Source organism: Pleurodeles waltl, chromosome 2_1 (genome assembly GCF_031143425.1).
Source record: "Pleurodeles waltl isolate 20211129_DDA chromosome 2_1, aPleWal1.hap1.20221129, whole genome shotgun sequence".
NCBI lineage: Eukaryota > Metazoa > Chordata > Amphibia > Caudata > Salamandridae > Pleurodeles > Pleurodeles waltl.
This window is the reverse complement of record NC_090438.1, coordinates 45,343,657-45,365,324: the sequence shown is the minus strand read 5'-3', so window position 1 is coordinate 45,365,324 and position 21,668 is coordinate 45,343,657. Positions and strand designations below refer to the sequence as shown.

The window sequence follows — 21,668 nt, the reverse complement described above, 5'->3', positions numbered from 1 at the left end:
CCCTCTCCATGTCACCTTCACATCCTGCCCCTCTCCAGGTCACCGCCACACCCTGCCCCTCTCCAGGTTACCTCCACACCCTGCCCCTCACCAGGTCACCTTCACATCCTGCCCCCCTCTCCAGGTTACCTTCCCATCCTGCCCCTCTCCCGGCCACCTCCACACGCTGCTCTTCTCCTGGCCACCTCCACATCCTGTTCCTATCCATGTCACCTCCACATCTTGCCCCTCTCCACGCCACCTCCACACCTTGCTCCTCTCCAGGCCTCCTCCACATTCTGCCCCTCTCTAGGTCACCTCCACATCCAGCACTTCTCTAGGGCACCTCCACATCCTGCCCCTCTCCATTACACCTCCACAACCAGCACAATCAAAGGCAGCTAGAGTAATGTGTCGGCACAAAACCACCCACAGTTCCAAAAAGTTCCACAAGAGTCCACAGCATGTTCAAAAGCATATCGTTTGAAGTTTGCGGAACAAGGTCCCAATAAGTAAAAAAAACTTCCACTGTTAGCACAAAAGAGAAATAATCACATTTCTTCAGATGGAGTGTAATGATTGGTCTTTGTTTTCTCCAGTTCACTTGGCTGACAGCGTAAACTCCTGCATTTCTTGACATAACATGCCAACACATGTTGATGTCAGCAAATGTGAAGTGATGAGTTTACGATGTCAAGCCAAGTGACCTAGAGAAAAGAAAGGCCAATCATTACTCTCAATTTGAGGAAATATGATTATTTCTCTTTTGTGCTAACAGTGGAAGATTTTTCACCTCCACATCCTTCTCCTCTACGGGCCACATCCACACCCCGCCACTCTCTGGTCCATGTCCACTCCTGCCCCTCTCTGGTCCATTTCCACACTCCGCCCCTCTCTGGTCCATTTCCACACCCCGCCGCTCTCTGGTCCACGTCCACTCCCCGCCCCTCTCTGGTCCACATCCACACCCCACCCACCTTCTGGTCCACATCCACTCCCCTCCCCCCTCTGGTCCACATCCACTCCTCACCCCTTTCTGGTACACTTCTACTCCCCGCCCCTCTCTTGTCCACATCCACACCCGTTCCCCCCTCTGGTTCACATCCACTCCTCACCCCTTTCTGGTACACTTCTACTCCCTGCCCCTCTCTTGTCCACATCCACACCCCACCCCCCTCTGGTCCACATCCACACCCCACCCCCCTCTGGTCCACATCCAGTCCCCACCCCTTTCTGGTACACTTCCACTCCCCGCCCCTCTCTTGTCCACATCCACACCCGTTCCCTCACTGGTCCCCATTCACACCCCACCCCTCTCCCGTCCACATCCACATCTGACCCTCTCTGGTCCATGTCCACACCCTGCTCTTCTCTAGTCCATGCATTTCTCCTCTCCAGGCCAAGTCCACACCCTATCCCACGGGCATTGTGGTATACATATGAGAGCCCACAGTGGGTTCACCAGGGGAAAAACAAAAAAACACCTTTACCCCCAGGAAAGTTGCATTAGCTACAGCCAAGGGGTAAGATGCCACCCTTCGTTACAGTGCATTTCAGGAGCTGCAACGACATAACAGTAGCAGCCATAACAGGGGTAAGAGAGGCCATGTTGGTTCTACCAGAGACTATGGGCCTGATTTAGAGTTTAGCAGGAGGGTTATCCGTCACAATGTGACGCATATTCCGTCTGCTATATTGCAATTTCCATAGCCTAAAATGGGATCATAATGTGGCGGACTGGATATCCGTCATGTTTGTGACAGAGTAACCCCATCGCCAAACTCTAAATCAGGCCCTATGTTTTTTGTCCAGAGGTCATACCGGGTGTTCTTTGCAGGTGTGTTCATGTCTACCAGAGTCCATGTTGGGTTGAATGGGATGCCACGTTTAGACTCCAGGCTCTGATGGCAGGAGTTAAGGTGTCTCCATGGGCTCCTCCTGATGACTGTGGTGTTCGGCAGGGTGTGTGCATCTCTCTGCTGCTTCCTTGGACACAGGCGCTTAATGCTGCGGGTTTGTTTAGGTTTCTCCTCTAGGTTGTGCTTGAGCGCTCCATGTTCTACGTAAACAGCAAGAAGGAACTGGTGCCAAGTGCTTGAGAAATGCCAAACGCCTCCTCGGAAATGTACTCAGCTGCAGTTGGGCCTGGGTCCAACTCGATGAGAGGCGTTGTGTCGGGCAGAGCAGGCATGAGGTGCCTTGGCAAAGCACCACTTTGGCAAAATTAGGGTCTGCAGGGAAACCATCTCTTGACTGTTCCACACCATTGATACATGGCTGCCTTTGCCTTATGGCATTATTCTGAACGGCGAACCCCTATTGTTTGTTCGCTTCGTGACCCCGAGACCTGGGACTCAAATGCCTGAGATCTAGGGTGTGGATTGCTGTTACGATCCATTGCAATCTGAATTTGTACTTCATCTGTACACAGGGAAGTCTCCTGGCGCTTTACCTTCATTTCTAAGAGCTGAATGTGTGCCACATAATTTTATATTGTTTTGCTTACTTACAAGGACCTGGCTGGCTGGCAAGGCATATGCTGGAGATCTTTGAGAAGTTTAAAACACTTTAGCAGAGTTCCTCCAAAACTCAGGTGAAGTTGAAATCTGATTGTTGCATTTTAGCCTTTAGGTGACTCAGGTGTGAAAGTGGTGTTCCTCATTTTACCACACTGGTAGTGTCTCAAAGCATCTTTCAGTCACAAAGAGAGCGCCTAGGCTGGTGTTTATTCAGACAAGTGGCAGACTCAGTAGTTAGAGCCTGGAATAAATATACACCAAAGACTGTATTCAGCAGGAAGACCTATAAAGCTCTTGCTGATGTGAATTGGTCATATCTGGACAGCTTTGGGTACCACTGGCTTTGTCCAAGTGAATAAGAACTTGTTCAGAACATTAAAAAGAGAGGCGAGGAGAGCGCTCTGGTAGACGGGCAGAAGTCAGAGGGAGTTGGGTCTGCACCGTGCGGTAGGGCAGGGCTGTGGCGCTCGCTCTAATTTAACATAAAACTGTAGACTTTGGCAGTCAGGCAAAGCCCAAATGATTGGGAGTTTCCACAGTCAGAGAGGAAGTTGCAGCACTTCTGTAGTGGCAGGATGGGTCATTGGTAAAAGCTGGTATATCCTGATATTCTTTGTTTAGTTCCTGTACGAGGTTGCAAGTTAGATGAAGGCCAAGTCACTTACACCAACCACAGACAAGGCTAAGGGCCTGATTTCAAGTTCGGCGGATGGGTTACTTCATAACAAAGCTGACTGATATATATTACAGGTGTCGTTGGACATAATGCACTTGTAATAGGGCGGGTGTGATATCCGTCACGTTTCTGATGGAGTAACCAGGCCTTCAGACTCTGTGTCAAGCCCCTAGATCTCAAGCATTGGCAACTCTTCCATCAGCACCTCAGGCTGGTGGCCCAATCCTTCAGGTGCCTGTCCTGCACCCACATCCACCGCATGTCAACTTGGCATCCTTTTTTATAGGTGTCTTTCTATTGAGGGACACATTAGGAGGTCCCCTCAACATGATGAAGGTTATTAGGGAAAACCTTAGCCCATATCCTCATCATCACCAGGCAGGACTATCAAAACTCTTGTTTGTAGTTTAGCTACTTACCTTATTCACAAGTTACAACTTACACCGGACAGGGTGGCCCGGCTCATCCTGGGTCCAGGCAGAAACACTAGTATTTCTGCCCCTCTCTCCTCTCACCATTGGTTACCCTTGTGCAAGCGCTCTGGTTTGAAGGCCATGTGCTTTTGGCACAAGGTTTTATAGTCTACCATCTAACAGATACATGGCCTCCCTCTTCTCTCCACGTATTTCATCGTGACGGTTTCGATCTAGCACGTCACATTGCGTCTTCATTCTCAAACGTAAGAGATGCGATATTGGAGGACTTCCCTTTTCAGTGGTTACTGCGCAGGCCTAGAAAGATCATCCCGCAGCTACTTGTGCTGAAAGAACTCTGCTGAAATTCTATAAATTGCTAAAATCGAATTTGTTCCATTTGTAGATTCTGGGGGTTATTCCAACTTTGGAGGAGGTGTTAATACGTCCCAAAAGTGACGGTAAAGTGACAGATATACCACCAGCCGTATTACGAGTCCATTATATCCTATGGAACTCGTAATACGGCTGGTGGTAAATCCGTCACATTTGGGACGGATTACCACCTCCTCCAAAGTTGTAATAACCCCCTCTGTGCCAAACACGTAGTCCTCCTGCGCTAGGACCCCAGCTTGTGAAATCTCACACTTTATACATCTCAAATCAGATCAGTTTCTTGAGATTATAGGTTTATTTGCCAGGAGATAACTTGGGGTAAAACTGAGCTGCTGCTGTTTCCACCCTGCTGTCATAGGGAACAGCGTTCGAAGTGGAACACGACGCGGGCAAGGGATGGATTGAGATATTCAGGGGTCAGTACTCATGGGGTCCTGGGTAGGCACAGTCCAGTATCACCCCAGGACTAGAAGAGGTGGGAACCCCTAATCATGCTACTGCCAGCCAAGGGTGATGCCTTATGAGTGACTGTGTGATCCACGCCTCTGTACTTATGTAATGCCTTGTAAGACCTGCATCTCACCAAGCGCACAGAAGACATTTCAATGTGTGTAAGACTGTTTTATGACTTAGCAAGGAGAAACATACAGCTTCTTCCATGTGGACTAATTGGAGAGACGCTTCCTTGATGCATAGGTGACCCTGACTCATGCTTGCAGCTTGAAGAACCGGCCTAGCAAAAACCCTTATGCTGCCCAAACCACTTTACACATATTGTGGTGACTCCCGCCAGGAAAGTATTTTGTTAAGCGCAGGATACAGTAAAGAGGATTGTCTGGGGTGGAAGTCTTCCTGGAATAGAAATGTCCACAATATGTCATCCCTGGAGGTCAGATGGACTAGTCGTACCTGAGAAGCGAGGTTCTTCTTCGCAGCGATGCGCCCACTCGGGATAGACGGACAATAATCCATATGTGAAAATGGAGAGGTGCAGATATGTGCTGTAGGATAAATGATCCTCCATGTCTGCTTCTGATATATATCTGCACAGCATGACCCCACTGGATAGCGCTTCATGAGCACACCGAGGCAAGGATGCCCAAACTGTAGGGCAATGAACTGTTGAACTGAGCTCTTGCAGAAGGCCTGGTTTCTGACTGGAGGGAAGGTTTCAAAATACTGCCAATTTGTACTTAAATTCCATGCTTGAGAAGTGATGATTTAGAAAAGCTGGGAGGGTCTGCCTTGAACATACTGAAATAACTTAACTCCGTTCAGCATCTGATGAAGAGTAGCCACGCAGCACACAACTCCACCTTTGCAATTTGTTCTGCCTGCTGGTGGGTTGTAAGGCATTGATTCACAATATGGCGCTCAGTGCAGGTAGTTAGGAGTAAGTGCAGGACTTCTGAAATCACAAACTGTATTTGTTTGCATTTATATAGCTCTTGCTACCCCCACGAGGCATTGAAGTGATTTACAATGAGTAGCACGCTACTACGGGTCCCAAGGATAGTGGTGAATCTAGTGATTATGGTTAATGGGACTTATTGGGGTTGCCATGTGCTCTCAGGAAATCATTCCACACATGTACTTCTGTTTCTTTGTAGTAGATTAAATTAGTAGCAATTAGGTGTGATTGTCAGTGGGGGCTGTGTGGGTTCATGCAAGTGGTTGGTGGGATGGATAGAGGAGGTTGTGATGTATGAAATGAGGCGCCACTTGCAGAAATTCAACAACGGAGATTAAGGCAGACAGACATGCAACTGAGAGAAGGCTACACTCAGGAAGAGGTCCACTCTAAAGCAAAGGAGGCGAGGAATGATTTGATAATTGTATGTCAAGCTCACATTTTCAAGCAATGTTTTAAGAACATGTTTCTGAGATAGCTTGCAGTCTGAGGGTGTAAAGCTGTAGGAGAAAACAAGATTCAGTTGTGCTCTATGTAAAGGAAAGATCCTTCAACACGTGAGTCTGAGTATGTGGGTCATTTAACCATTACGATGCCAGTCCTATTGTGTGGCAAACCTAGGGCAGCCCTGTGAAGCCCTGTCTGGAGTATCCCAAGCTTGGTACAAGGTCTGCATGATGCCCAAGGGGAGGTGGTACAAACTCCTTCTTTAGGGGAACTCTCATTTAATGATCCTCCCTCACTTTTCTCACATCACTGCACTAAAAGGTTGTTTTAGCTGCCTGAAAGTGGCAGGCTGGCACAGATTGGTCAGTCCTACAGTAGCAGTTTGGCTAACATACAGGGGGCTTCTCTAAGATGCCCTCTGTGTGCACTTGTCAATAAATCCCATACTGGCATCAGTGGGGGGGGGTTATTGTGCTGAGACGATTGATATCAAGCTTCCCAGTATTCAGTGAAGCCATTATGGATCTGTGGAGTTCGTTTTTGACAAACTCCCAGACCATATACTCAATATGGCTATACTGCACTTACAATGTCTAAGAATGGATTTAGACACTGTAGGGGCATAGTGCTCATGCAGCTATGCCGTCACCTGTGGGATGGTGCACCCTTCCTTAGGGCTGTAAGGCCTCCTAGAGGGGTGACTTGCCTATGCCACAGGCAGTGGGCTGTGGGCATGGAACCCTGAGAGATGTGCCATGTCGACTTTGCCTTTCGCTCCACCAGCACACACAGGCTGCATCAGCAGTGTACATGTGCTCCGTGAGGGGTCCCCTAGAGTGGTATAATACATGCTGCAGCCCTTGGGGACCTTCCATGGCCACAGGGCCATTGGTACAAAGGGTACCTTTTACAAGGGACTTAACTGTGTGCCAGGGTTGTGCCAATTGTGTAAACAAAGGTACAGATTTTGGGAAAGAACACTGGAGCTGGGGCCTGGTTAGCAGGATCCCAGCACACTTGCAATCAAAGTTGTCATCAACACTAGGCAAAATGTGTGTGTGTGGGGGAGAGGGGAGGGTAACGATGCCAACAGTGGCCCTTTCCTACAACAGGGGAGTGACCACCCCCCTGTCCAGCTCCTCCTCTAGGGAGGTGCACAGAGCTCTGCCAGGTGGCCACTTAAAACAAGATGTGCAGAGGCCCCTTGGAGCATCTGACTGGTTATGTGAGGTGGATGACGTCCCTGACCCCCTTTCATAGGTGGGTGACTGCAGTGAGTGACCAACCCCCTGTTTTAGTTATTTAAGGGCTCCCTCGTAGGTAGATCCTAAAATTTGTCAAGCAAGACTCTACAAGGATCTCTCAGAAAGACATCTTCTGCTTCTGGCCTCTGGAACCGCTGCTGGTCTTTGCTGGAACTGAACAAGTCTCCTTCTGGTGGGAAAGCTCCCATTGCAACATTGATTCTCCGGATCCTGCAAGAATTCAGCAACACTGAATGCTGTGCTTCATCCAGGGTCACAAATACTCTGTTTGCACCAGGAAGCACCAAGGAATCTCCCTTGGAGTGAAGGAGTCACTCCCCTGCACCCACAGGCACCTCAAGAAAACATCAACAGGTTGTGGGGACTGCTGTCCCTGGATATTCAAAGATCCTGCTTCGGATGTGGCAAGTCTGAGGCCTCCTCTGGGTCCTGCTTGTCTTCTTTCCAAGTTGGGGGCCTATAGGCCCTTGCACCTGCCACTGGACTGGCACCACTATGCACCGTGACTGTTGCACTTGCCAAGGCTTGTTGACTATTGTTCTGGGAAATATACAGGCTCCAAGAAACCCAGCCTCCAAGCACTCTGCACACCAGAGACCAGCTCCTGTCCTACAACTCCTGCGACGTGGGACTTATGTTTTGTAGCGCTGGCAAGGCCTCCTTGGGACTCTCTGTATCCAGCGCCTGTGGGTTACTCATGGGGGCTCCACCAACTTCTGTTGGCCTTCCTGTGTGCTGAGGGCCAGGTCTGACTCTCCCTCCTGGGTAGAGTCTCCTGGACCTTGCTGGTGCCCATAACTTTGCAAACTCCTCTTCTGCTCTTGTTTGCATTTACCAGTGCTTGTTGGTCACCTGGCTGGTCACTAACTCTCTTGCAATCCAGCGACCATCAAAGGACAACTTCTAGGTGACTCCTGGTATCTTCTGCAGCTCCTGGACCACACAGCTCCTTCTTCCACTGACTTGCAGGAACTTCATCATCAGGGGGGTAGGCATTGCCACGGCACCATCTGGGCACCTTCAAGGGTGCTGGATTCTGTCCCCTTCCTTTGCAGTCATCCACATCTGGAACCCGTCCCTGGGTTCCACCGGCCTGGTCCAAGTGTCATGACAACGGCTGGACAATCCAAGGCATCCACAGTCTTCAGAGAGAGTCCCTTCTTCCCTCTGCATCCAGGTCCCTGATGTAGGTACTCCTGTCTTCTGGGTATCCTGGGGTAGGGGCAGTTTCCATTCATCCACTTGCCTGCTGGTTTCCTCGGGGTCCACTGGGAAGGGTCCTGAATTCTACAAACTCCAACCACTACTCTCTGTGTTAGCCTATGGGACAACTGGGTGGGTAACTGACTTACTCCTGCTTGCTGGGGTCACTTACTTTATTTACCTCTGGTGTTCCTAACTGCCCCAGCCCCTAGCTAACTACCACACTTACCTTGGCTGGAGTCACTCCTTCACATTCCACTTTTTTAGTACAGGGAGTGCAGAATTATTAGGCAAATGAGTATTTTGACCACATCATCCTTTTTATGCATGTTGTCTTACTCCAAGCTGTATAGGCTCGAAAGCCTACTACCAATTAAGCATATTAGGTGATGTGCATCTCTGTAATGAGAAGGGGTGTGGTCTAATGACATCAACACCCTACATCAGGTGTGCATAATTATTAGGCAACTTCCTTTCCTTTGGCAAAATGGGTCAAAAGAAGGACTTGACAGGCTCAGAAAAGTCAAAAATAGTGAGATATCTTGCAGAGGGATGCAGCACTCTTAAAATTGCAAAGCTTCTGAAGCGTGATCATCGAACAATCAAGCGTTTCATTCAAAATAGTCAACAGGGTCGCAAGAAGCGTGTGGAAAAACCAAGGCGCAAAATAACTGCCCATGAACTGAGAAAAGTCAAGCGTGCAGCTGCCACGATGCCACTGGCCACCAGTTTGGCCATATTTCAGAGCTGCAACATCACTGGAGTGCCCAAAAGCACAAGGTGTGCAATACTCAGAGACATGGCCAAGGTAAGAAAGGCTGAAAGACGACCACCACTGAACAAGACACACAAGCTGAAACGTCAAGACTGGGCCAAGAAATATCTCAAGACTGATTTTTCTAAGGTTTTATGGACTGATGAAATGAGAGTGAGTCTTGATGGGCCAGATGGATGGGCCCGTGGCTGGATTGGTAAAGGGCAGAGAGCTCCAGTCCGACTCAGACGCCAGCAAGGTGGAGGTGGAGTACTGGTTTGGGCTGGTATCATCAAAGATGAGCTTGTGGGGCCTTTTCGGGTTGAGGATGGAGTCAAGCTCAACTCCCAGTCCTACTGCCAGTTCCTGGAAGACACCTTCTTCAAGCAGTGGTACAGGAAGAAGTCTGCATCCTTCAAGAAAAACATGATTTTCATGCAGGACAATGCTCCATCACACGCGTCCAAGTACTCCACAGCGTGGCTGGCAAGAAAGGGTATAAAAGAAGGAAATCTAATGACATGGCCTCCTTGTTCACCTGATCTGAACCCCATTGAGAACCTGTGGTCCATCATCAAATGTGAGATTTACAAGGAGGGAAAACAGTACACCTCTCTGAACAGTGTCTGGGAGGCTGTGGTTGCTGCTGCACGCAATGTTGATGGTGAACAGATCAAAACACTGACAGAATCCATGGATGGCAGGCTTTTGAATGTCCTTGCAAAGAAAGGTGGCTATATTGGTCACTGATTTGTTTTTGTTTTGTTTTTGAATGTCAGAAATGTATATTTGTGAACGTTGAGATGTTATATTGGTTTCAATGATAATAATAAATAATTGAAATGGGTATATATTTTTTTTTGTTAAGTTGCCTAATAATTATGCACAGTAATAGTCACCTGCACACACAGATATCCCCCTAACATAGCTAAAACTAAAAACAAACTACAAACTACTTCCAAAAATATTCAGCTTTGATATTAATGAGTTTTTTGGGTTCATTGAGAACATGGTTGTTGTTCAATAATAAAATTAATCCTCAAAAATACTACTTGCCTAATAATTCTGCACTCCCTGTATATGGTTTGGTCCTCCCCTAGTGCCATGTATATTTCTGAGCTGTTTTGATGATTATTTTATGTGTATACTGTATGTAATATCTCCAAAGGAAGCTATACCAATGTCAGTTTAGTAATAGGATTGTAATAGAGTATCCTTTCTTGTGTGATCCCTTCTTGTGTGAGAATTACTGCCTGACTACTTTGGTATTGCAGGTGCTTTACATTCCTCTTAGAAAAGTGTTAGATGCTCGCCTTAGCTACCCCTAGAGAGCTTCTGCTATCTGGACACCTATTCACCATCACTAAGGGTTGCCTGGACTCATGCACCATAATCTGAGCCAGCCTCCTACAGTAATTTAGTTGCTTAGATTTTGGTGGGGGGGGTGAATCTCAAATTTCACAACTAAAATACCGATGGGTCACAGGGTGAAGGGTTGAGGTGACCAAGGTTTGAAATGGGCTGTTCACATGATCAACAGGATAGGTACTGATTTGCATTAGCGGAACCTATGTCTAAAGTAGCATAGTGGACAATAATTAATGGGTTTGATTTAGGGATGTGCAAAATTTGCTTTTGTGTAATTATGAAAATTACAGTGAAATGCAAATTCGTTATTTTGCACTAGATTTTACGCGTCCCCCTATCATTTTTGGGGAAAGGGCGCATTTAAACAAGCGCACTGTGAACAGCAGACACTTGTGTTCTATGGTTCCTGTGCTTTCACTGGAATTTTTTATTGTGAATAGCACCATTCACTATAATTGTTACAGCGGATGGCGCATAATTACGCAAAGTGGCATAATAGCATAATTTTTGGAAATGCATGCAACAAGAGTAAAACGAAGTTTCCAAATTTACACCTGAAACCTTGTAAATGGCTCCGTTTTTAGAGCCTAGTGTTGCACAATTTTGTGAATTTCAAAAGTAGTGAATTTGCATCCATTCAATAATTTCTTATATGAGGGCAGATTTGCTACTTCACCAGTAGGTAGTTGTAGTTAGTACCATGTTTCCATAGAAAAAGCGTGTTTTGAGTTGCCTATTTCTTTGCCACTGTTTGACGGATCTTCACAAAATGTTCCAATAAAAGTGCCCTGGTGATTGTTGTTGCGCACTGCAAGTTTCGGGGTGATCCGTCAAGTGGGGGCCAAGAAAAAGGGGGGATCAAAAAAGTTGTGTTTCCTATGTTAATTCCCATAGGACCTTGGAACACGACTACAGCCCAAACCACTGGACAAATTTACACAAAATTTGGCGGACAACTAGCTTTCAGTATGCAGATTGTGCTTTCACTAATTTGGTGTAAATCCATTCAGTAGTTTTTGGGATATTAAAGGGAAAACAAATTTGTATATCTAGGGACACTGATCCTCCCAGATGACTTTTTTAATAATGACAAGCTTGTGCAGGAAAATGCACAGCTGTGATTGACTGTCAACACTTAAACCAGGAAGTGTTGGCAGCCATCTTGGGACTTGGCTTCAGCCGAGTCCCAGAAAAAAATGTAAAAATAAACAAAAGGGCCAGAGTAGGGACACCCTGGCCCCTTAGCTCTGGTGCTGCCCCCCACCCCCTCCCCACCCCAAAGCTAAAAAGCCTTTTTTTTTTTTTATGTTTGCCGCAATTCGCAGCGGATCCGGGGAAAATAAAACAAACAAAAAAAAGAATTAAGCTCTGGCTCCCGCGCGTCTTTATTCTGAAGCTCCAGGGTGGGCCAAGTCCCGGGGGCATTCTAATTTAACGCAGAGGGAACACCCCCTTCACCCCTGCAGCCCTGGGAATCTCCCCAGGGCTTTTATCATATTGAGTGCGGGGGCCTTTTGCCCTGGGGACCGCCACCTCCCTGGCGCTTTTAGCATATTGAGTGCAGAGGGGCTGGGCGCCCCCCCAGCCCCAGGGACCACCACCTCTCTGGGACTTAACTTTAAATCTGTGCAGCTGTGCGGGGAAGCTGTGCCCTCCACCTCCAACCCTGGTGACCGCCACCTCCCCAGGGCTTCAAACTTAATGAGTGTGGGGTGGCTGCACCGCACCCCTGCAGTCCCAGGGACCGCAAAATCCCCAGGGCTTAACTTTAAATCTATGCATGGGGGCCACGTGCTCACCCCCCCCGGCAGCCCACCACCTCCCCGAGGCTTCAAACTTAATGAGTGTGGGGGGCCTGCGCAGCCCTCTCGCAGTCCCGGTGATCACCAGCTCCCTGGGGCTTTAATTAAAGTGTGAGAGGGGTCCTTTGCGGACCTCTGAGCCCGAGGACCACCACCTGCCCAGGGCTACATTACATTGGAGTGGGGCTGTGTGCCCCCTGCCCTCGTGGAGCCAATAATGGCCCTGGGGAGCGCAGCGCCCCGGGGCGGGCTCCTGCTATGTCCCGGGGTGCCCACCCCTGGGCCATAGTTGTTTGCTTTTCTTAACAGCTCCCACCAAGCAAAAGCAAACAAAGCTGCTCTCACTTGCAGAAAGCGGAATTTTCATCCATCTCCCCGGCATGCAAATATGGTTGCAGGATAACAGATGAAAACATTGCTCCAACAAGCAAGAAGCTGCTATTTGAAGCAGCTCCCTACTTGGGAGAGCAATGCCAACTCCCACATTAAGTGAGGAGGCAGCTAGGACCGCAGTGGCATTAAGGCTCCTCCTGTGGTCCTGCCACAGGAGGAGGTCTCTCTCCCTCTCTCTGTTCCATCCCATAATGAGACGAAAGAGAGAGAGAAAGAGATTGTCATTGCAATGGTCTCTCCCTGCAATGACTTCAGAGACTCAAACTTGCAAAATGTTTGGTACGAATGTTCTGCTCTGCATCCAAAGGTAACTATAACTTATAGTTCAGTTTGGATGCAGAACAGAAAATAGTCACTTCTGGCCTAATGGTCAAGGCCTTGTACTGTCAACGAGTAGGCTGAAGGTTCAAACCCTAGTATCACTTGGCAGTGTGTTTGTTTATTTACTGGTGTTTTCACTGTTAAACTTTCCTAGTGATGGAACAGTCATCTTTCTTTCCAATCACACGTGTGGGTTGACAGTCATAGTAATGAATGGGAGCATTACAGTAAGGAGTCACCTATGACCTAAAGGTTAAGGTCACAGACCCTCGCACAGGAAGTTGAGGGTTCTACTCCAGGTGTGCCCGTGGTCATTTTCCTTCTTTAACTTCTTTTACATTTCAAAAATGTAAGGTTCATACTGAAAGGTGATCTCACTCTTTTTAATTGTCAAATACATTTTCGTTTTCAATTTGTCCAGAAATATCTCATTCTAAGTATATCAATCATCAAAGCCTAAAAAACTATCTCTCTCACTCTTTCTCTCTCTTTCAATCTCTTTCTCCCACTCAGACCTTTATGCACCCACTCACAGACCCACTCAGACACTCGTGCACCCACTCACACACCCATTCAGACACTCACGCACCCACTCACAGACCCACTCAGATACTCGCGCACCCACTCACAGACTCACTCAGACTCTTACGCACCCACTCACAGACCCACTCAGACCCTCATGAACCCACTCAGACCCTCATGCACCCACAGACTCTCTCAGATGCTCACTCACCCACTCACAGATCCCCTCACACACCTACTCACAGACCCACTGAAACCCTCACGCACCCACTCACAGACCTACACTGACGCACACACTCAATGACCCACTAGGACACTGACGCACCCCCTCTCACACCCAGACACGCTCAGAGCCACTCTCACACCCAGATACACCCCGTCACACCTATTCTCACACCCAGAGAGACAGGCAGCCGCCAACTCCCGCTGCGCATGGCCAAATGCCACGTGCACCATGGGGTTGGCTGGTTGGCCACAGCGTCTGAGTGCAGGCCAGCCCTGCGCCAAATCCTCATTGCGCACGACCGAAGGCATGCACTGCTAATTACCCCACAAATTACTGCACTCATGATATATTTGATAACATCATTGATAATAATGTAACATTTGCAGTAAAATTTATGACAAAAAAACTGCATGGCGGAGGCGCGAGTTATAGTTACTTCACAGCACCAGTTATAGTTACTTGAGATAACGCTACGTATAGCAGGTGAACACACGTCCCTGTAACCTTTGGGTTTTTTACGTGACTACATATAGAAGTTCCCAATCCAAACAAATGAAGTTTAAAGTCACAAACACAGTAGAATCCACTCAAGGCTGTCAGACCTAACTACCAAGCCACAAAATGCATTTATTTGGGGGTGGCACACCCCAATTAACCCCCGCCCCCTCTGAAGCTACGCCCCTGACCGCAACCAACCTCGGCCCAGTTTGGCCCTCGGGGCTTCATGAGCAGTGCAGCGACGCATGGGTAGGGTGACCACCCGTCCGTAAATTTCACTGACTGTCCGTAATTTCGCCCTGCTGTCTGTTGTCCGTGATGAAAGCTTTAACGGACGGCATTTGTCCGTAATTTTAGCCTTTCACCTAAAGGGCAACAGAGGCAGGGCGAAATTACTGGCAGAGGAGTTTCCCCAGCTGGGCTGGAAGGCAGGGGGTCTCCTGTGCTCTGAGGGAGGGAGGGGCAGACAGATAAGAAAAGGCCTTCTTGCCAGGGGGTCTTCTTCCCTAAAGACGTGCAAATGTGGGCAACTGGTAAATCTGCAAATACAAAGGGGCTTGAAAACCTGCATTGACTTTACTAAAAGGAGTCACTTGAAGTTTTCTGGTGGCAAAGATATTTCTTTTAGAGTGGTACTGTAATGGTGTTCCAAGGTGAGCTGTGGAATGTGTGGTTTTAATGGAGTGTTATAAAAAAGAATTATCACTCTGTATAAACCGTATATTATTCAAATCTGTATTTGAGAAGCACTTTTTTTTTATTTAACCGAAATGTATTTGCGCATTTTGTAGCAGCCTTTATTATGATGTAATTTTATTTTTCACAGTACTTTCAGGTACCTCATAGTACTAACAAACATTGGCAAAGCCAATAGGTCTCGTCTACGAATGAGTTATTGGCTTTGCTAATGTGTTTTAGCCATTTGCCATGTTATACACCAGAGTAGCTGCTGTTCAGCATGGCTTAAAGCTAGTGGCATAGTGGTGTGGAGGGGAGTAGAGTAGCATAGGAGCAGTGGCGTAGAGCCCAGTGGTGCAAAGTACAGTGTAGTGGGGTACAGTGCAGTTGTTTAGAGTGCGTTAGCGTAGAGTGCAGTGGTTTAGAGTGCAGTGGCATGGGACAGAGTAGAGTGGCATAGAGTGCAGTGGAGTAGAGTGGCATACAATAGAGTAGCAGAGAGAGCACTAGTGTAGAGTGGTGCAGTGGCATAGATTGCAGAGTAGACTCACTTTGCAGGGAGTGCAGTGGTGTAGTGTAGAGTGATGCAGAGTAGAGTGGCATAGAGTGCAGTGGCATAGAATGCAGTAGTACATTGGTGTACACTACGGTGGTGGAGAGTGCAACACTGCAGAGTAGAGTGTCAGTGCAGTGATGTAGAGTGGAGTAGAGTGGTACAGAGCAGTGGCGTAGAGTACAGTGGTACAAAGTAGAGGGCAGTGGCGTACAGTGCAGTTGTTTAGAGTGCATTGGAGCAGAGTGCAGTGGCATAGAGTGGCATGGGGTAGAGTTACATAGAGTGCAGTGGAGTAGAGTGGCATACAATAGCGTAGCAGAGAGTGCAGTAATGCAGAGTGGTGCAGTGTCAGAGAGCAGAGTAGACTCATGTGGCATAGAGTGTAGTGGTGTAGAGTGGTGCAGAGTGGAGTATTGTAGAGTGGTGTAGAGTATAGTGCCTAGAGTGCAGTGGCATAGAGTAGAGTGGTGTAGAGTGCAGAGTTGCAGAGTAGAGTGTCAGTGCAGTGGTGTAGAGTGGTACAGAGAACAGTGGCATAGAGTACAGTGGTGCAGAGTAAAGGGCAGTGCAGTTGTTTAGAGTGCACTGGTGTAGAGTGCAGTTGCATAGAGTGGCATTGGGCAGAGTAGAGTGGCATAGAATGCAGTGGAATAGAGTATATTGGTGCAAAATGCAGTAGTACAGAGCAGAGTGGTGTAGAGTATAGTGGCGGCCAGAGCAGTGTTGCAGAGTGTCAGCTTGCAGTGGTGTAGAGTGCATTGAACTAGAGTGCAGTGGTCAGAGTTGTATAGAGTGCAGTGGCGTAGAATAGATTGTTTCAGAGTAGAGTGCAGTTGCATAGAGTGGAGAGGTGCAGAGTAGAGTGCAGTGGCATAGAATGCAGTGGCACAGAGTGCAGTGGCATAAGGTAGATTATTTCACAGTAGAGTGAGGTGGCTTAGAGTGGAGAAGTGCAGGTTAGAGTGGAGTTGCATAAAGTGCCATAGAGTGTGATGGCATAGAGTAAAGTAGTGTAGAGTGCCGTGGCATAGGGTGCAGAGGTGCAGAGTACATTAGAATGATGTACAGTGTATTGATGTAGAGTGCAGGGGCATAGAGTTGAGTGTTACAGAGTAAAGTGCATTAGCATAGAGTGTATTAGCTTAGAGTGCAGTGGCGTACAGTGCAGCGTTGCAGAGTGGCAGAGAGTGGAGTTGTGCGGATTAGATTGGTGTTGCCTAGACTGTAGTGGTATGGCGTGCAGACGAGCAGAGTGCAGTGGTGTAGAGAGGCGCAAAGTGCGGTGGCTTAGAGTAGAGTAGTACAGAGTAGAGTAGAGAGGCATAGTGTGAAGTAGCATAGAGAGCAGTGGCATAATGTGGAGTGGTTCCGAATGGAGAAGAGAACAGTGGCATGGAGTGGCGTAAAGTGGAGTGATACAGAGTAGGGTGCAGTGGTGTGGAGTGGTGCAGAGCAGAGTGGAGTGGAGCATGCATGGTGTGGTAACACACTGCCATTACAGACAACACATTTTTGATTGAAATGACCATTACATTTGCACAGAAATACCGTTTTTCAAATCAAACTATATTGTGCACAGACGATGATATGTGGAAATTGCATCACCTAATGCAATGATTTGTTTTAATCATGTAAAGGTATTTGTTTCCAGCACAGTTCAGAATTAACAAAAATGTGCTTGATTTGTACTTCTAAATCTGATATATTCTGAAGTCTATTTAAATGTTGTCATGTGAAAGAAAAAACTCTTTCCTAACCCCAGTATCCAGCAAGATTGTTGCATAAATCCTCTCACTTTGAAGTCAGAGAAAGGAAAGTAAACACTAAGTTCCCACCGAAGACAGAGCCTGACATTTGACTTTGTTCTTTGAATGCACAGCAAATATGATAAGATTAGAACAAGATTTACAGGCCTGTTTACAGAAAGGGAGCACTCGGCAGGATACTGTAAATAAGGTTTTGGCAAGGGAAGGGACGAATTCAAGCTGCATAGCCTAAAACAAATAAAGCCAGCAAATTGAAAGCAACAAATTGTGAGTTACAAACCACAAGGCCAATGGCAAGCAACAGGCAGAATGCATTCACAAGGAAGCACTATGAATTTACTTAAAGTGACAGCTGTGGGATACTTTGTGGGGAAAGCCCAGTATTTTAGTCCATATCTTGCAGAGGTTTGGCTACATCAATCACCCAGGTAGTATGACAAGAAGACCTGGAGTGGTTTCCATGTTGCAGGATAGGTCTGTGCACCCATTCTATCAGTTTGCCACCATTTCCTATGGCACAGAGCTTCTGGCACACCTCTTGTAGGGTTAGTGCTAGGTGGCAGACATGAAATAGGGCATTTAATGATTATTTAAGGTGGTTGTAAGTAAGGAGTTGACCGGGGTGAAGATGGTAGTCTGCCAAAAGTGTTTGGAAATTTAGTAGCTCACCGTTCAGAAACAAATTCCCCAATTTTCAGACACCTGCAACAGGCCACTGATGGAGTTGCTCTGAGCACAGCCATCCTGTGCGAGTGGGAAGGCTTAGCAAAGGTAGTGCAGGAGCATAGGGTTTCTTCGTGTCAGTGAGTTTACAGGTTCTGGCAAGGCAAGAGAAAGCCATGCATGATAACCCCAGATGGTGATCCATAGAATGGTCAGTAGGAAACGATGAGCAGTGCATTAAGCCTTCCTTAAAAGTCTTTACTGGTAAACCCCATCTCATGCAGGGAGGTGGGCAGGAAACCAGTGAGCCACCCATTGGACATCTGCAGCTGAATAAAAGCATTCTAAGTCCAGAAGATCTAATCCACCCGCAGTCACAGTTAGCTTTAGAGTGGAAAGAGCTCCTGATGGCGCTGCAGCGACCAAATCAGATGTGTGGCCTGTCTGAAGAAGGAATGAAGGACGAGCAGGGGAAGGTTTGCAAAATAATACTATCATTGGGGTAGCACACCATCTTCGCTAGTGCCACGTGGCCTCTACAGAAAGCAGAAGAGAAGACCAAAAAGCAAACTGGGCTTGGAGGGACCGTTCGCTCTGCCGAGATTTTCATCCTGGAAATCAGTGTAAGAATGGTAGATATTAATCACTAGGTATCAAAAGGTAACTGGTTCCCAGTTCAATCTGAGATCTAATTGTGTATGAAGGCGAAAACAGTGCCATATGTTAAAGAAACACTAATTAAATTTTTAAATTTTAAAATTTTGTTTGTGCAATTTACATCCCAAATATTTTGAAGATTCTATGTGTACTTGACACTTAGAGATAACCCAGATCTCTAGTTTGGCTTTTGCTCAATTTCAAAACCATATAAAGACATAGACAAAGCGGGCAATGGTCTTGCACAACCTTGCAAGGGGTCTGGCCCCTGCTCACCCTTCACAAGCACTAACAGCGAACCATTGCACCAGAAGAGTTTGCCAAGGTGGATGGGTGTTGATTGTTCAACCACTTGACAGTGCCTCTTCTGTTTCGCTCCTGTGTGCAGAGACAGCTCCCCAGGTACCCAATACCTTCAAATAGTCTTGGTGGACCCATCTTGTCTGATTTTAGGAATTGTGCCACCTTGTTCTTCTCTTCTTTATTTATCCAGTTCTTAGCAACAACCCTTTGAATTACTTGCCGTGGATCTCCCATTTGATCTCGATTTCATCCTACTCTTTTATTATCTTTGATTGGAAGTCCGGGCTCCCATTTCTGAGATAAATGTAGAGTCCCAAACATACACTCTAGTGCAGTGAAACTACAGACAAGTTATGGGTACATCACATCCTGTCATTAGGTGTGAGACTGTCATCCACACCATCTGCCCTGCCTCTTTAAAAAAAATAGGTTGAAAGTCCATGGGCGGTTGGGGTAAGCCAGAATATTTTTGTTCAATTTGTTTAAACTAGCATAAGGTTAATTACCTTAATGTTTCCCAAATTGTTTGCCAGGGGTTTTGAAATGTTCAGAAACATAATCAAAATGTTGCTGTTACTTTCTCTTCAGGAAAGATAGGGTAGATTTGGGTAGGGGTGATGGCCTTGCCGCGAAAGGGAATTAATTTACTACTGAACAAGGACGTAATGTGACACCTGAATGTAGCACACCAGGAGGCAATCACAAAAGGTCCACAGTGAATAAATAGTGCTATGTTAAAAAAGAGTACATAAATGCACTGACAACATAGTGAGGCATGGCCTCTCTTGCGTGTGTCTGTACAACTGACGTTTGTTCTTGAATTTTTGTCCTGAATTTTGACCCTTTGTCCTGAATTTTGTCCTGAATTTTGACCCTTTGTCCTGAATTTTCTACAGTCCTGTCCAGAATTTGCCTCAATGCCAGGTGGTCACCCTACGCATGGGCACCAAACTCAGGGCATCACTTTAAAAGTTCAGCCTCAGCCACTGGCAATCCTTTCTCCACATTCCATTCCATGATTTTTTTGCCCGCTGCGCCTCCAGACAAGGACCAAATGAGTCTTGGCCATGGAACAGCGTCAAGGTCGCGTAGTTAATGGTCTGTTTTGTACTCCTGGTGCTTTTCCTGGATGCAACTTTCAAGTTATGTGTTTAGTGTCTTGTTCGTGGTTTTCTTCACTCGCAGAAAGTTGTGAGAAGTTTCCTTCTGTGCTTGTGTGTGCCCTACCTCGGTGGGAGTGGTGTGTAATATATAACTTTAGAAGCTGTCCGGGCCTGGAGCGCCTTTGAGTTTGAATCTGTGGCGGGGGAGGGAGGGGAGGGAGGCGGCCGGGGGAGGGGCAGCGGCACCTCAGCAGCAAAGGAGTGGAGAGGGGAGAGCACGGACGCCCCCAGACAGACCCCAGGATGTTCACCGTCAACGTGTCCTCCTCCATGTCCTACGGCCGGAGCCCGGGGCCCCCGCCCCCCAGCAGCGCCCGGCAGAGAGGGGGGGAGAGGTAAGGTATGGGGGTGCGGGGAGGCGGCCTGTGCTAGGGTAGAAGATGTGAGAGAAGAGCTGCAGGGCACAATAGAGAGGGGGGAGCGAAGGGGCAGTGGTGAGAGAGGGGGAAGAGCAGAGAGGCAGTGGTGAGAGAGCAGAGAGCAGTGCTGAGAGAGGGGGCGAGCAGGGGGCAGTGTTGAGAGGAGGGGCAGCAGAGGGGGAGTGGTGAGAGAGGGGGAAGAGCAGCGAGGCAGTGGTGAGAGAGGAGAGCAGAGGGGCAGTGGTGAGAGAGGAGAGCAGAGGGGCAGTGGTGAGGGGGAGGAGAGCAGAAGTTGCAGTGGTGAAAGGGGGAGAGCAGAGGGGCAGTTGTGAGAGGGAGAGCGCAGAGGGCAGTGAAGGGGGGAGCAGAGGGGCAATAGAGGGGGGAGAGCAGAGGGGCAGTGGTGAGAGGGGGCGGAGAGCACAGTGGTGAGAGGGGGCGGAGAGCAGAGGGGCAGTGGTGAGGGGGAGAGCAGAGGGCAGTGAAGGGGGAAGCAGAGGGGCAATAGAGGGGGAGAGCAGAGGGGCAGTGGTGAGAGGGGGCGGAGAGCAGAGGGGCAGTGGTGAGGGGGAGAGCAGAGGGGCAGTGAAGGAGGGGCAGAGGGGCAATAGAGAGGGGGAGAGCAGAGGGGCAGGGGTGAGAGAGGAGAGCAGAGGTTGTAGTGATGAGAGGGGGAGAGTAGAGGGGCAGTGGTGAGAGGAGAGCAGAGGTTGTAGTGATGAGAGGGGGAGAGCAGAGGGGCAGTGGTGAGAGAGGAGAGCAGAGGTTGCAGTGGTGAGAGGGGGAGAGCAGAGGGGCAGTGGTGAGAGAGGAGAGGAGAGGTTGCAGTGGTGAGAGGGAGAGCAGAGGGACAGTGGTGTGAGAGGGGAGCAGAGGGGCAGTGGTGAGAGGGGGAGCAGAGGTTGCAGTGGTGAGAGTGGGAGCAGAGGGGCAGTGGTGTGAGAGGGGAGCAGAGGGGCAGTGGTGAGAGAGGGGAGAGCAGAGGTTGCAGTGGTGAGAGGGGAGCAGAGGGGCAGTGGTGAGAGGGGGAGCAGAGGGGCAGTGGTGAGAGGGGGAGCAGAGGGGCAGTTATGAGAGAGGGGAGCAGAGGGGCAGTGGTGAGAGAGGGGAGCAGAGGGGCAGTGGTGAGAGAGGGGAGCAGAGGGGCAGTGGTGAGAGGGGAGCAGAGGGGCAGTGGTGAGAAGGGGAGAGCAGAGGTTGCAGTGGTGAGAGAGGGGAGCAGAGGGGCAGTGGTGAGAGAGGGGAGCAGAGGGTCAATGGTGAGAAGGGGAGAGCAGAGGTTGCAGTGGTGAGAGGGGGAGCATAGGGGCAGTGGTGAGAGGGGGAGCAG

General features: G+C 48.4%; 1 protein-coding gene across 9 annotated transcripts in view; it reads left to right on the top strand.

Annotated features, from left to right (window-relative positions):
• DLG3 (discs large MAGUK scaffold protein 3) overlaps positions 1 to 21,668 on the top strand; it is a 1,213,683-nt gene that overhangs the window by 803,482 nt on the left and 388,533 nt on the right. The window contains exon 1 of one of the 9 annotated variants that reach the window (XM_069209593.1): positions 20,157 to 20,314. The exons of the other annotated variants lie outside the window; for them this stretch is intronic. Coding sequence (XP_069065694.1) covers positions 20,223 to 20,314 — 92 coding nt within the window. The 5' untranslated portion in view covers positions 20,157 to 20,222. Of the gene's footprint in view, positions 1 to 20,156; positions 20,315 to 21,668 lie in introns of those variants that run through there. 9 annotated transcript variants of the gene reach the window in all.